This window comes from Penicillium vulpinum (assembly GCF_028829585.1).
Source record: "Penicillium vulpinum strain IBT 29486 chromosome Unknown utg000003l_segment0_segment0, whole genome shotgun sequence".
NCBI lineage: Eukaryota > Fungi > Ascomycota > Eurotiomycetes > Eurotiales > Aspergillaceae > Penicillium > Penicillium vulpinum.
Genome location: NW_026643243.1, coordinates 8,781,774 through 8,796,180, shown reverse-complemented (window position 1 = coordinate 8,796,180; position 14,407 = coordinate 8,781,774). Strand labels below are relative to the sequence as shown.

The 14,407-nt window shown below is 47.2% G+C and overlaps 4 protein-coding genes across 4 annotated transcripts; 1 reads left to right on the top strand and 3 right to left on the bottom strand.

Moving 5' to 3' along the window:
- Positions 1 to 768: 768 nt before the first annotated feature.
- ppm1 (protein C-terminal leucine carboxyl O-methyltransferase ppm1) lies at positions 769 to 3,294 on the bottom strand (the record flags this gene model as incomplete). The annotated part of the gene is made up of 5 exons (XM_057256056.1): positions 769 to 1,700; positions 1,781 to 2,053; positions 2,482 to 2,638; positions 2,700 to 2,879; positions 2,938 to 3,294. 5 exons carry the CDS (start codon positions 3,292 to 3,294, stop codon positions 769 to 771), a joined length of 1,899 nt encoding a protein of 632 aa, XP_057109918.1.
- Positions 3,295 to 4,150: 856 nt separating this feature from the next.
- N7479_008361 (ubiquitin-protein ligase RKR1) lies at positions 4,151 to 9,417 on the bottom strand (the record flags this gene model as incomplete). The annotated part of the gene is made up of 8 exons (XM_057256055.1): positions 4,151 to 4,672; positions 4,734 to 5,033; positions 5,092 to 5,465; positions 5,515 to 5,928; positions 5,983 to 6,830; positions 6,886 to 8,611; positions 8,668 to 9,061; positions 9,118 to 9,417. The coding sequence occupies 8 exons, from the start codon at positions 9,415 to 9,417 to the stop codon at positions 4,151 to 4,153; spliced, it is 4,878 nt and encodes a 1,625-aa protein (XP_057109917.1).
- Positions 9,418 to 9,757: 340 nt separating this feature from the next.
- On the top strand, positions 9,758 to 12,313 carry N7479_008360 (TFIIH/NER complex ATP-dependent 5'-3' DNA helicase subunit RAD3; the record flags this gene model as incomplete). Its single annotated transcript, XM_057256054.1, has 4 exons — positions 9,758 to 9,774; positions 9,835 to 10,291; positions 10,342 to 10,458; positions 10,517 to 12,313. 4 exons carry the CDS (start codon positions 9,758 to 9,760, stop codon positions 12,311 to 12,313), a joined length of 2,388 nt encoding a protein of 795 aa, XP_057109916.1.
- Positions 12,314 to 13,135: 822 nt separating this feature from the next.
- On the bottom strand, positions 13,136 to 14,393 carry N7479_008359 (alcohol dehydrogenase family protein; the record flags this gene model as incomplete). Its single annotated transcript, XM_057256053.1, has 5 exons — positions 13,136 to 13,193; positions 13,242 to 13,286; positions 13,341 to 13,392; positions 13,443 to 14,221; positions 14,275 to 14,393. The coding sequence occupies 5 exons, from the start codon at positions 14,391 to 14,393 to the stop codon at positions 13,136 to 13,138; spliced, it is 1,053 nt and encodes a 350-aa protein (XP_057109915.1).
- Between the last annotated feature and the right edge of the window lie 14 nt (positions 14,394 to 14,407).

Sequence of the window (14,407 nt, the reverse complement as noted above, 5' to 3'; positions counted from 1 at the left end):
TGCGCATATTGTAACTTAAGTGCATAGCGAGGATGCACGGTATCACCCGCATGTGTAATTGGTATGAATCTCAAATGCAAGCATGGAGCTGTTATGATACAGTTGTCCGATGTCGGCATTTTCGATAACTTGGGCCAATTATATCTGATTATTCAAGTCTTTCAAGGCTGTGTTGCCGAGGACAAAAATTGGGTGACTCTTTTTCTTCTTTGTACTTCTCAAACTTTGATTTGTGGTGAGATATTTGTCACAGTAGCCCTAAACGGTAGGTAGTGATCCTTGCGTCAGCTTCGATCACATCCTGCTGCAACGGATGTTAAGACTAGAAAGCAAGAAAGGCATTGCATTATGCATGATAATCAGGAGGTCTTTTTTGGGTTTGCTGCAAGGACTACTCTGTATTGATGTTCCTCACATGGTGAATATCCCCTTAGCCTATCACTTGGATTTTGCGGGGCCCCATGCTTCTGACAATATATGACAGGTCGTATTGACGCAGCCACACCATGATATCATGTTCCTAATTCCTCTAGCGGATGATGAGCCTCATAAATATGCGGTTGGACCGGAGTAAAGGTGTGGAAGATAGGGTTGCACTTTAAGACTTCAATATAATATGCAGAATCATATAAATTTGCTCTGTAAATACTGTATCGTGTCGAGCAGGGCTTCTTGGCCCAATGTTGTTTTAATTTGTATTTTCAGATATGCATCATGACCTTTCGTTATAGAGCTGTATCATCAGACATCAAATATTCACAAATGAAGCTACTCGCCTTGCTGAGCCTCTAAGTCCTTCCACCCAGCAAAAGCGAGGGCATTATCGCGCTCCCTCCAACCCCAAGCAATGCAATAATGCCGTGCAAGTAACTGCCACTCCTCCATCTCATCAAGCATCTCTAGTCCAGCAACTCTTTCCTTCTCGTCCTCATTAACCCACCGCTTCCAAATAAACTCGATATCAGCTGCAGCCTGACCATCCCCAAAGCCCTGATCCCGGAAGCGGCCTCGCTGCGCCTCAAGCGACGCATACCTAGGGAGAGTCTTGAGCTGGATCCCCCGGGCCGCAAGGTTCGACACCATCGTACGACCAAAGGCATCATTCGGCCGAATAGGCTCATAAAGAATCAACCCAAGCGAGGCGCCATTTGATTGCACTTCTTGCAAGCTGTCTCTAGACCCAGACACTGCGTGCCCATGGCCGAAAAGGCGTTGTGTGAAGAATGCAACCACCTGCTCCGCTTCAGTGGGCGACAGATAAACCAAACAGCACTCGGAGATTAGCAGAGTCGGTAATCCCGTATCCACACCTGGCAGTGCTCCAGCAGGGTCACTGCATGTAGATAGCGACCGCAGATCAACCGGGTGGACATGGTACGAGGGGGAATGGAGCGCGTCCCCAGCCACCGACACGGTAACCCCAGTGTCTTTTTCCGAAACTTTCGACGAGTCAATCCCCAGTGCGCGCTGCAGTATAGGTGCTGACCTAATCGCGCGGATTTTGTCCGTCGTATTGACGGCGAAATCGAGCTCATGGTAGATGAAATCCGGGGTTTGGCGCGACGAGAGAAGCCGGAAGACGCGCGTGTCTGACCCGGCGCCTAGAGATATGATTTGTTTTTTGTGTGTATTTTCCGGTGAGGACGGTCCGAGGAAACGCGCGACAAGCTGGTCGATGGCTGTTGTGCGGGCGTAGGTTCCTGGTGCGCGGGGAAGTCTCTCAGTCAGTCATAGGCTCTCTTGTCATCGGGGATAGCATAGTTAGAGGAATCAGGCTCACCTCTGTTAATGATTGGCAATCTCCGCGTTGCTGACCCCGCAGGTGTCAATGCTGCCGCGTACGCATCCTCCAGGTATCCTAGCTCGACGGCGCTTAGGCGGGACACACTTGCGTCATTGTCTGTGCCTTGAACGATGCGGTCTTTTCCAGAAGAAAGTCCTGTTTCTTCTGTGCGACCTATACCACGGCCTCGACCTCGGCCTCGGCGGAGGGTATTTAGGTTGGGAATGTGAGAGGCCATGAGGAATGGAGAAAGCTTGAAGCTTGAAGCTTCTGTGGTGGGGTAGCATCAGGTGGGCATGGACATCGTCACTTAATTTCATCTCCAATTTCTCCAAATCTCCACATACATATCCATCTACCTAGGTAACTTGATCTCTAGTATAAAATCTCTAGGTCGCTTTCAAAATCACATCTCCTTATCAGGTTTTCCATCTGCGTCCTCATCTCTACAGAATCTCACATCTAGTCTTGCTTGACTTGGCAGTAACTAACCCTAATACTCAAGCTCCTCATGCTTTTAAAACTGAGGTCCTACACTCAACGGCGAAGAAAATTTCAGAAGTTATTTATATTGAAAGTTTCAGGTCCAACATGTACTACAAGAATCTGGCTCCCTACTATCGATACCATAGTACTACCTATCTGACTCTCCCAGGCACAATATCCTTGCTACTAGACCTCCATCTAGGCCAATTTACCCTTGACAAATGCGATGGCCTGTGCGCCATACTCAGCTCCGTAGCCCTGGTGGGTCGCGGCATTGCTGCCGTTGCAGCAGTATGGGTCCGTGGAGTCACAGTACGATTGAATCTTACCGGCCGACGGGCAAGAGAATCCAGAAGGACGTGCGTCAAACTATATCTCAGACATTAGATCCAAATCCCCCAAATTCAGGAGAATACAGGGAAGTACATACGCCTCCAGCAGCACAAGTTCCAACATCATACGGCAACCCTGCCACGTATAGCGGATCACCCATGAAGACGGCTGCCTTAACCATGTTCACAGCAGACATCGACAACTGTACCGCAGTGTTGGTGTAACCTTGATTTGGGACACCGCCACCGCACAAGGCTGCGTCCATGATTTCACCACCCTGGAGCATCGTAAGAAGTTGGTCTTTCGTTTTGAATGACCGAAAAAACATAACTCACCTGGGAATATCCGACCAGAACAAGCTTGGTAGATGGACACTGTGCGTTATAAGAGTTCACAGCCGAGGCGACAGCTGCGATGCCCTGAGCAACTGAGTTGGAGTAGCTCACGCTGCCGCAGGACGATTGTCCACCGCATGCAGGGTAGCTGATGGCCTCGGCCGTAGAGCCCGAGTAGGCACTAAGGAGGCCATTGACAACCGTGCTGGATGAGCCGTATCCGGGGGATACGGTGGTCTCGCGCGCACCAAAGATGTGGACACCAGGACAAGTGATACGTTTCTCAATGTCAGCCTCAACCGGGACGGCGAGGGCGCTGCCGGCAAAAAGGGAGAATGTCAAGACTTTGTAAAGCATAGTGTCAATAAACATTAATCAAAAATGTAATCAAGGAGTTGAATATGCTCATGGATGTAGGTAGTTGATGTTCGAATTCCAGAGACCACGGTCGCTTTATATAGATATAGAATCCTCCCTTTTCAATTAGAGTCAGAAGACCATTGCATTTTGCCGTGTAGTATGTCATTAAGAACGAGGGTCCGAGTGAAAAATTTTGCCTAATGGTCGTTTCAGTGTGAAACTTCGTCTGTGTTCTGGCAGGGTTGTGAAGTTCAGCCGTGAAGAAATGGAACAGGATCCACACAATTAGGCTGAATAAACTGATATATAGGCTTGAATAAAGTTAGATCGGCCCAAACATGACAGGCCATTGGATATGGGGTTGGAAATAATCCGTATGACACACCTGCATATAACTTGTGCCAGTTCTCCGCGTTGTTATAGGTAATAAAATCATCAGATCTTTCTGGGGTATACAACAGGGATGATCGTTCTAACTGATTTGGGTGAGCTATGATTCTTTACATATATATTTTGGCAAAAAACGCTATACCTATTCCCGGGACCATAGGCAAATATACAAAGATACCTAATTGTAATATTGTGACTACCAAAAGACGGGTCCATCGAAGAGAGTCGGTTCAATCTCCCAATTGGGTATGGCTCGAAACGTACTTGTTTCATTAGTCTCAGACATAGGATGCTAACAGTTGATAATTGATCCTTTGTCTGATAGAATCTGAAGTACTGAAAATACATGTACGTAGTCGGATCCTGGAATGCTGCTTTCATGGATATCGGGCCTAGCCCGAGGGCCCTGCCCTATATTTGTGCCATGTCTCCTTTCTATGTACAAGTGGACCTAACAAAGTATTTAAACATAAACAAAGTTGTTTCGGCAAAGAGGACAAGTGCTCTGGTTGCTGCTCTTGAACCAGCGGAACAGGCAGACCGAGTGGAAGGTGTTCTTGCAAGTGGCGCACCGCTTGTTCGGTGTCTGCATGTCTGTTGAGATGACAGAGTAACAGATAGCACACTCGCTCTGTCCCTTCAGAGCACCTTGAACATTTCGTCGGAAGGCTAACAGTCCGTCAACCAGGTTGCCATTAGCAAACATAATAACTCCCTGGATCGTCAGCAGCCAGCTCTTCCATTTTTTTTCGTCCACAAGCACGCGACTGCGACCGACAACCATCGCTGGTTGAAGCGGGTACGCGGGTGGAAGAGTGATAGAAATGGCAACTGGGGGCGATTCCTCGTCGACTGGAATGCTGGCAATGATTTCGCCTGTCTTTGGGGAGATCTTCACTTCCAGTGCGCGCTCTTCGTTTGCATCTTGGGTGGCAATCCAGTCGGTCACACTTTTAAGTGCATCTTCAACGACGAGCGGAGATATCTGAGAAGAATATTAGTTACAGTTACGAGTTTAAAGGGGGCGATCAGCAAATATCACTTACATATCTCTCTGACCAGATTTCCACCGGACCCTTGATGCGTTTCTTGGTGTCAATCCACCAGTTTTTGGTCATGTTGGCAGAGTATCTCAGGCATAGATAGTACAAATGTACCAGGAGCCATTGCGTTTCTTTTTCAGCTGTCTCGGATTCATCTGGCTCAAATGATCGAATATCAAGTTTGGATGCATCAATCATCTGTCCATGAGATTTCTGAAGGAAATCAAATGTGAATTCCAGGAGTGGGATAAGAATATTGTTCTCTCTGATACTCGATGTGTAGCATTCTTGGACAGGAAGCGACTGATCAGACTGTTAGCAAGTTGATCATAAAGTTTATTATGGAGGGATCAAAACTTACAGCGTTTGAGAAATGGTCAAATACCACCTTCCAGCTAAGAAGGTACGACCGCACACTTGTCCACATCTTGTCATCTCCGTACGCAGCAGAGACCATTTGCATTGTCGGGGGCTCAAGCAATAGAGACACGAGCTCATCGGGAAGGCTGACTGCGGTCTTTGATAAGGCGACCTCAAAAGATACCTTCTCCTGGATATGGGGGATATAGTGATGGAGAAGTGTGTAAGCAGTTCGCTGAACTGCTCGACTGTGTGCAGTCAGAAGATGGAACGTTTCACTAACATCCTCCAAATTGTCAACGGGGATAGTATTAATCAGGCGTCGTAATAAGTCAACAGCAACATCCCGAGGTTGATGGAATGTGGTTGAGGAATCTATATTTCGTTAGACATATCAATGACAAGAGAAACCTAAAGCGCTTACCAAACGTGTCAATGGTAGAGGCCAGGGAATTGAAAAGATCGGCCTTTCGATCCGACCAAGCATCTTGGACATCGTCATTGCTGTCACTCTCCGAGATAAACTTCAATCGTGCGAAGAGTCTGAAAGACGACACGAGTAATGGTAGACCCTCCTCGCCTCCATTAGTCCCCCGCAATACAGAGTTAAGAATGTTCATGCTTTCTTCCCAATGAGATCCATAGATTTCTCCGAGAGCTGGAAGAATAAGAGATAAGGTTTGGGTGACTTCGGATTTCAAACCAAGAGACATCGAGTCAGATTGAAGACATTCAATCAAGTTCTTAGTGAGGAAAACTAGTCTCTGTGTCGGAATGGTTGAGACAACATCTTCTTCCCCGGATAATAGGATATTCAGCAGAGCCAGCTTCCGCAACCCTGTGCACTGTTAGTATTGGTGCGATTTTTGCTGATGTCTTATCAGATACTTACCAATCTGGGAAGAATCCTGGGGCTTGAGTCCGGTGGAATCGGCGACTAGCTCATTGCAGATTCTATTTCCGATCGGATTCGAAAGTATGGAGCTTCGCAAAACTGCAAACCACGATGCCGAGCGGATGAGATTTGCTGTTCGAGCCTCTCTACAGATCTTCGCAACATCCTCCGATGATTTGGACTTTTGCAATGAATCCGCAACAGTCATTATTTTGACGAAAGCTTCACCAATCCTATAGTCCAATGGAGATGTACCCTTCAGTTCCTCTAGGCTAGTTTCCCAAAACTGGGCAAACGAAGAGGAAACGGTCTTCTCGGGTGCGAAACTAACTGGGTTATTGTCACGAATCCAGTTACCGACCACCTTTCGGCCGGCGAAAACAACCTCCATATATTCTTCACGCTGATCAGCCAGCTCGAGACCTGAGATGCCGTTGCAATTCTCGATGCTCAAATCGTCATCTATAATTTGAATTGCCAAGGGCAAGAAATGGAATAAGATCTCTAGGTCCTCCCGGCCCAGATGTTTCAATAACTCAGAAGTAGAGAGAATGCTGATGGTGAAGATTGTCAGGCGGAATGCAGAAGAGCGATGGTCTGAATCTCGAGGAATACTCGGCCATAAAGCCTTGAAGGAGTCAGATAGCTCACGCTGGATCAAGTGAACAGTGCCTCCTAGAGGGCTTGTTATGGAAGTGGAAGAGCGAGGGGGAAGTTGGAGAAAGGGGGTCAGAGAATCCTCCCATGAACGACGAGAAGGCAGAATATCCTTCACGGTGCCAGCTGCGCCTTCGGCAGTAAGACCTGGCAGCAATTCATCTGCGATAGCAAGAAGGGATTCAATCCTGAAACAAAGTTAGCACAATTCCCTATAGAATATGACAGCAAGGCGGCACTCACGACAATGATTCTTCATCCACATGGCTGAATCCATGTTGGAGAATTTCGATGCCCGACTTGGCACTCGTGTCGCCAACACCAGATTCTTTCAATGATTTTAGCAACGCCGACGCCAAGCTTGCCACCTCTTCAGATGGTGATTCTGCGAGGAAAAGTAGCTTTCCTGCTAACTTCGATCCATGAGCTCCATTTTGGAACTCCCGAACTGAAGATGGCGCAGACTTTCCGATATGAGAAAGTCCATGCAAGGTATCAAAGATTTTATCATCTGAAGATAACGCCTCGATCAAAGATAAGTATATCTGATCCATCAATTCACCGTGTGATGTTTTGTTTTGAAGAACAGTAGTGATAATAGGCCAATGGGCATGGCTTCCTTGGCAAGCTTTGTTAAGAGCCCGCACAACAAGTGAGTTGAGCTTCTCTTTGTGTTCGACATCGTTGAAATCGAGGGAAGAAAGTAAGCTTTGGAGTACATGCACATTAGACAGCTCTGGCTCCAGGGCCAAGGCTCGCTCAACGACGTTCTCAAAGCTAGGTGCAAATCCATCCCACTCCCGACATTCCAGGATGATTGTAATCAATCGATCAGCGGACGGTGAAAGCAAAAGCTCCGGTGCATCGTTTTGCACAAAGTTTTGGAGGTCTTGGGACTTTCTGGCAACAGATGGCAGGCTGCGAACACACTCCACCACCGTGGCGGCAGCCCCATATGGCTTCCCATTGCGGATGCGCAGGACTTCGAGACAACCTTCAAGAAGGGAAGTGCTTGTTCTTTCAAAGACCTCCGATACTTGAGGTTCGACTTTGGTATCCGCGACCCGTGAGAGAACAGCAGACTTCAAAGTCAATAGGCGTTTGGATTGGGCGCATATTGAGTCTTGAGATTCACGGAAGTCCTTAGATTGTTCTGGGGACGACAGCTTTATAGCTTCTAGCAGACCATCGGAAAGGGATGTACACAATGATTGCAGTTCCTGGGCTTGTACAGTAGAAGCCAGAGTAGAAATATAATCCACACAGGTTTCTTCGGCTGACTGGGCCGGAAGTGACCATTGGGCCAGCTCGGGGTCAATTTGCACATACTGCACCACCAAGGGAGACAGTCTCTTCGCAATAAATTCAGATTTTTGCTCCTGGGGTATCAATGTTGCAAGCCATGTTCCTATCTGGGTATAGGACTTCCATCCGACGGCAAGATTTGAACGCGGTTCTTCTCTTGAATTTAGGCCTTCTTGCAAAGCCTCAGTTAAGGCAATTGCGCTGGTACAAGTGATTCCATGGTCAGCAGTGGCCTTGTCGGCACCTGCTAGTACTTCTTGGGGGATGATTCGAAGCAATTGGTCTAAGTTTGACCAAAAGTTAGAATGCCCACCCTGGGATCCTTTCTGCATGTACTGGCGCAATTTCTTCGAGGCAGATGATTTCCCAGTGTAGTCACCCGTCCATATTTGAGGCCTCATCGAGGTTAATAAGAGGATAGACTCTGACAATTCGGTGGCCGATCCGATTTGCTGGAGAGATAAAGATTTCCCGATGACAGCTGAGCTGAGAGTCTTCCAGTCTACCCATCCAGGCTCTCGAGAAACCGCAGATCGGAGCAGGATGTATATAGACCGGCGAACATATGGATCATCGTGGTGACAGAGTGCCCACAAATGTTTGCTGGCTAATAGATTCTCGATTTCTGTTAGGTTCTTCTGCAAATCTTCATCAGACGAATTGCCTAGAGACAATATAATGTTAGTTAGGGAGTATTACAAGTAGAAACAGTCAACTCACCTAGTACGCGGTTAAACAGCAAAATCGCAGCTCCTGCAACACGGGCATATTTCCCCTCGGCATCGTCTTTCTTCACTGTCCTTTCATCACTCAATGTCAAGGGTGTTTGGTGAAGAATAACATCATCTACAAAGTCCAAAATGGAGCTTTGGTAAATCCTCCACACGTTGTTTCTTTTTTCTTCAGTTGCAAAGACTTTTGTGAAAGATTCAAGGGCGGCACGGTGGACTGGTCGATCATTGTCGTACATTCCTGCGATCCATGCTCCGATGACCTTTGGTAAATTGGGCAGGATTCGCTTCCCAACAAGGCCAGAAATTGTACCTTGTATCGGATGGGCAATTTGGCGTACTCGGCGAGACAAATCGATAGAGAGTCTGGGATAGATTCTGACCTGGGAGAAACATTGTTATTACTTGGTTGTTGTATATAGAAGCAATTTATACATACCCATGCATCTAGAAACCCGTCATCCAGCGTTCCCTTCTTCTCTTCCACTGCTGATATATGGTCGCGCAGCTCCTCTAGAGCCTTCAATCGTGTGATGTCATCTTTCTTCAGTAAATTCTTGAATGCGATAACTAGTTGCTGGTCCGCAATGCGAGAAAGATCTGGCGGTACTGCAATGTATGTGAGAGCTGACGGATCCTTTCCTTCACTGGAGAGACCACCGGAGAAGCCTCCAAATGATCCAAAGGCACTCGCAGCAGCGCGACTGCTGGAGGCCTGGGATTTGAACTTTTTGCTCATGTGGGGTATGAGGTCAGCGGGACAAGGAAGTAGTGGGGGAGGACCTCAAAATTGAGGGTTTGGAAAGGCTTCGGAGAGAGCAAGGGGCTCTGTTTGCGAATTCCGTGTTTGAATGTGATTTGAGCGCTGTATCACTCTTCCATCGCATGTGTGAAGGTACAGACACACTCAATATCGGATCTCCAAAAGATCCGCGGGACCAAGATATCCATCACGTGAGTTTGTGTCATCGCTGTCCAAAATAGGACAAGCGCGAAGGCGGAGCCGCGAAAGATGAGCGCAAGCTCTCTTCTTTTGTGATCCTTTGCCCTCTTGCGTTTTGCATCGGAGCCCAGCCAAGATGAAGTTCTTCATTGAGTACGTCTCCTGGGTGTGGTCCTATCTAATCTACAAGCTGACCATATTTGTCTCTCACAGTGATCTTCCGGTGCTGTTTCCGTATCCTCGAATCTACCCCGAACAATATGCCTACATGTGCGATCTTAAAAAGACCCTCGACGCAGGGGGTCACTGTGTGCTGGAAATGCCCTCAGGAACTGGCAAGACAGTTTCGCTATTGTCGTTGATTGTCGCCTACCAACAGCACTACCCGGAGCACCGTAAGCTCATCTACTGCTCCCGAACCATGTCGGAGATCGAGAAAGCTCTAGCAGAGTTAAAGGCTTTGATGGAACATCGTGCTAAGGAGCTGGGTCATGAAGAGGAGTTTCGTGCGCTTGGTCTGACCAGTCGGAAGAACCTATGTCTTCATCCTTCAGTAAAAAGAGAGAAGAGTGGTACAGTGGTTGATGCCAGATGCAGGAGCTTGACGGCTGGGTTTGTCAAGGAGAAGAAGGAGCGTGGTGAAGATGTTGAACTTTGCATATACCATGAGGTAGGACTCTGTTATCTGCAGTACGGCATCGAACGCGCTAACAGGCCTAGAACCTTGACTTACTCGAACCACATAACCTCGTCCCTCCGGGCGTTTTCACACTGGACGGATTGGCAAGATACGGAGAAGAGCACAAGCAATGTCCTTACTTCTCCGCTCGGCGCATGGTAAGATAATAACCGAGTATCTCATACAAATTGTCATATTTCTGACAACCTTCACTAGATGCCGTGGTGCAATATTATCATTTATTCCTATCACTATCTTCTCGACCCAAAAATTGCAGAACGAGTATCCCGAGAGCTCTCGAAGGATTGCATTGTGGTCTTTGACGAAGCGCACAACATTGACAACGTCTGTATCGAATCGCTCAGTATAGACCTGAGCGAGGATTCCCTACGAAAAGCGACTCGGGGTGCAAATAACTTGGAACGCAAGATCGAAGAAATGAAGAGCACGGATGAGGAAAAGCTCAAAAACGAATATTCAAAATTAGTGGAGGGGCTGCAGGAAGCTGAGAAGGCCCGGGAAGAAGATCAATTCATATCGAATCCGGTCTTGCCAGATGACCTACTCAAGGAAGCTGTTCCTGGCAACATCCGCCGGGCCGAGCATTTCATCTCTTTCTTGAAGAGATTTATCGAGTATCTGAAGACTCGAATGAAAGTCACACATACCATATCCGAGACACCCCCTTCTTTCCTCACTCATCTAAAAGACCTTACCTATATTGAACGGAAGCCTTTGAGGTTTTGCGCCGAGCGTTTAACGTCACTTGTACGGACGCTGGAACTTGTCAACATCGAAGATTATCAGCCTCTTCAAGAGGTGGCCACCTTTGCAACCCTGGTCGCAACTTACGACAAGGGATTTGTTCTCATCCTTGAGCCCTTCGAGTCCGAAGCGGCTACCGTACCAAACCCCATACTCCATTTCACATGTTTAGATGCCGCCATTGCTATCAAGCCGGTATTCGATCGATTCAGCTCTGTGATCATTACCTCGGGAACTTTGTCGCCCTTGGAAATGTATCCGAAGATGCTGGGATTTACTGCTGTTCTTCAAGAATCGTACAGCATGACACTCGCTCGGCGATCTTTCTTGCCCATGATTGTCACTCGAGGCTCAGACCAAGCACAGGTTTCATCTTCGTTTGGAATTCGCAATGACCCCGGTGTTGTGCGAAACTATGGAAGTCTGGTGACCGAGTTTTCTCGCATTACACCCGATGGCGTTGTTGTTTTCTTCCCCTCTTATCTCTACATGGAATCGATCATCAGCATGTGGCAAGGTATGGGTATTCTGGATCAAATCTGGAATTACAAATTGATTCTTGTCGAAACTCCCGATGCACAAGAATCTTCACTCGCTCTGGAGACCTACCGAACAGCGTGCTGCAATGGACGTGGCGCGATCTTGTTCTGTGTCGCTCGAGGCAAGGTTTCCGAGGGCATTGATTTCGATCACCACTACGGTCGTGCAGTGCTGTGTATTGGTGTTCCCTTCCAATACACTGAATCTCGAATTTTGAAAGCTCGTCTAGAGTTCTTGCGTGAGAACTATCGTATTCGGGAGAACGACTTCTTATCCTTCGATGCGATTCGACATGCTGCCCAGTGTCTAGGTCGTGTCCTGCGTGGCAAGGACGACTATGGAGTCATGGTGTTGGCGGATCGTCGATTTGAGCGAAAGCGCCCCCAACTCCCCAAGTGGATCAACCAGGCAATGTTGGACAGCGAAACTAATCTTAGCACCGATATGGCTGTATCGAATGCGAAGAACTTTTTGCGGACCATGGCCCAGCCTTTTAAAGCGAAAGACCAAGAAGGCATTTCTACCTGGGGCTTGGCTGACATCGAGCGCCATGAGGCAAAGAGGAGGACGGAGGAAGAGCGGATGATAAGAGAAGAGGTGCATAATGGGCACGCAATGGACGGAATGATCCCATCCGCATCCCGGATCATCGAGGATGAATACGATGACAACATTGATGAAGACCTCATGATGCTCGATGCGCCATAAAATAATCTTGTTTGTTCTTTACATAATGACGCATCGCATCTACTGGCATGGACGGGGCGTTTGGAATTAGACATAATGCCAGTTAGCATAGACGGCGTTTCTTTGCCTTTGTTTGAATTGAAGACAAATCTCTTGAACAATTATCCTTAGGAACTAAGCACAACTAAAAGCAGATACATAATCAGCTAAAACAAGAATAGTCAGTCGCTTTTGCTGCCTTTTTGATATTCTTTGCAGATTCTCTATCTAACAAATATTAGAAATCTCCTCTTTTCAATCTTCAAGTGATGCTTTGTCGTCAGTATGTGCCCTGATCCCCTCTTTCGACTTGATTTCGCGTTGAGCATGCTCCCGAAGTGGTTTCCAGCTGCAGTGGCCTTTTTATATCGTCATGGTATTCTTTTGAAGCATAATGTTCAACCCGAGTTGTCAATCGGTAGTTCTGCAGAGCATAAAATTTTCTAGATTCTTTGAAATTAATCTCCTTTTGCAACTTTTATTCGAATAAATGGTCGTTCGTCTGTATCAGACTGTATGCTGGTTACGCTGAAATGAAAAGAGATGTGATATACATCAATGTTTACATGAAGTGATCTCCAAATCCTCAAAGAAATTATCCTTGCGCTAGAAAGCTTATAGAGAATCTCACCAAGTATGCGAGTACAACGGATAGTTTTCATAGCTTCGGTAGCTTCTTTTACTGTGTTTATAGAGCGATCTTACCAAACTCCTGGGGGAATGAACTAGACTTTGGAGGATAGGCATTGAGATATTTATGTACTCAAATCATATGAAGTACTATGTAAGGCTGTCTGAGTCTCTTCACTTATCTGCCTCAAAAATCACCTTATGGGCCCGCATGTTATCGAAATCATCATATCTACCAAAGGGTCAATTACATGGTCTCAAAATTTGAAGAAGAACCTACGCCTGAACTGCCTGTGAGAGTGGACGGATATCTTCAGACATGAAGCTGGGAATCATTAGACACTCGTACAACAGAAAATATCGGGTTATCCAAACTCACTTAAGTATATCCTGCTTTTTCTCGAAAAGCTCCATGGCTGGACCGAAGATACCTATCACAAATGAGCAAGACAGTCAAAGTAAGATGTGGAATCAGACATACTCCGAACAGGGCATCGGCCCATCTGTATACGAAGATTCTTTCCGTAGGCTTCGTTCCCAGTCCATGGGATATCCTGGTTGTGGACGCCCACACTCGATATACGGCCCCAAGGCCGTAACAAATCGAAACCCATCCTGAGAGCGCTACTATGTCCGACAACTTCAATAACGATATCCGCTCCACGACCGTCAGTAAGCTCCATCACTCTTTGGCGCAGTCCTTCTTCGTCCTCCTTGAAATTCCAAGGCTCGGCTCCCAAACTCTGTGCAAGGGCTAATCTGGAAGGCACACTGTCAATTGCAATGAGAGTCTTCGGCTTGTAATCGAGGGCACTAATAAGTGCGCAGATTCCGACAGGCCCACACCCAAAGAGGAGTACCGTGCTTTTTTGAATCTCCTCCGGAGATAAATCAGAGAAAGCATTCAGAGAAGCAAAGTACCCGGTTGGGAAGATATCAGCCATAAGAACCAGCTTCTTCTCGTCTATGGTAGCTGGGACGTGGGCAAGAGTCGAGTCGGCTAGTGGAACACGTACGTACTCGGCCTGTCCACCATCAAGTAGAACAGTACCGAATAGCTGGCATTGAGCGCATCGAGAGGAGAAGCCACGCTCACAGTAGAAGCATTCCCCACAGCTCGCAGTAAAGGGCGAGACTACTCGATCTCCCTTTTGGAAGCTCTTAATGTCCGATCCAACCTCGACAACTTCACCTGTAAACTCATGGCCCATAATAAACTCTGTGCCAGACTTTTGGTGGCCACGAAACACATGAAGTTCACTTTGTAAAAATAAGCGATTTTGCGCAGATAGAGGTTGTTATTGGGCTCTTACCTGCCACATAACGCAGTGTATCGCACCTTCAGGATGGCATCTGTTGGATCTTGGATCTGGGGGATGGGCTTTTGCTCGACGGCTACCTTCGACGGGCCCTTGAAAACGACAGCTTGCATTTTGGAAAATTATG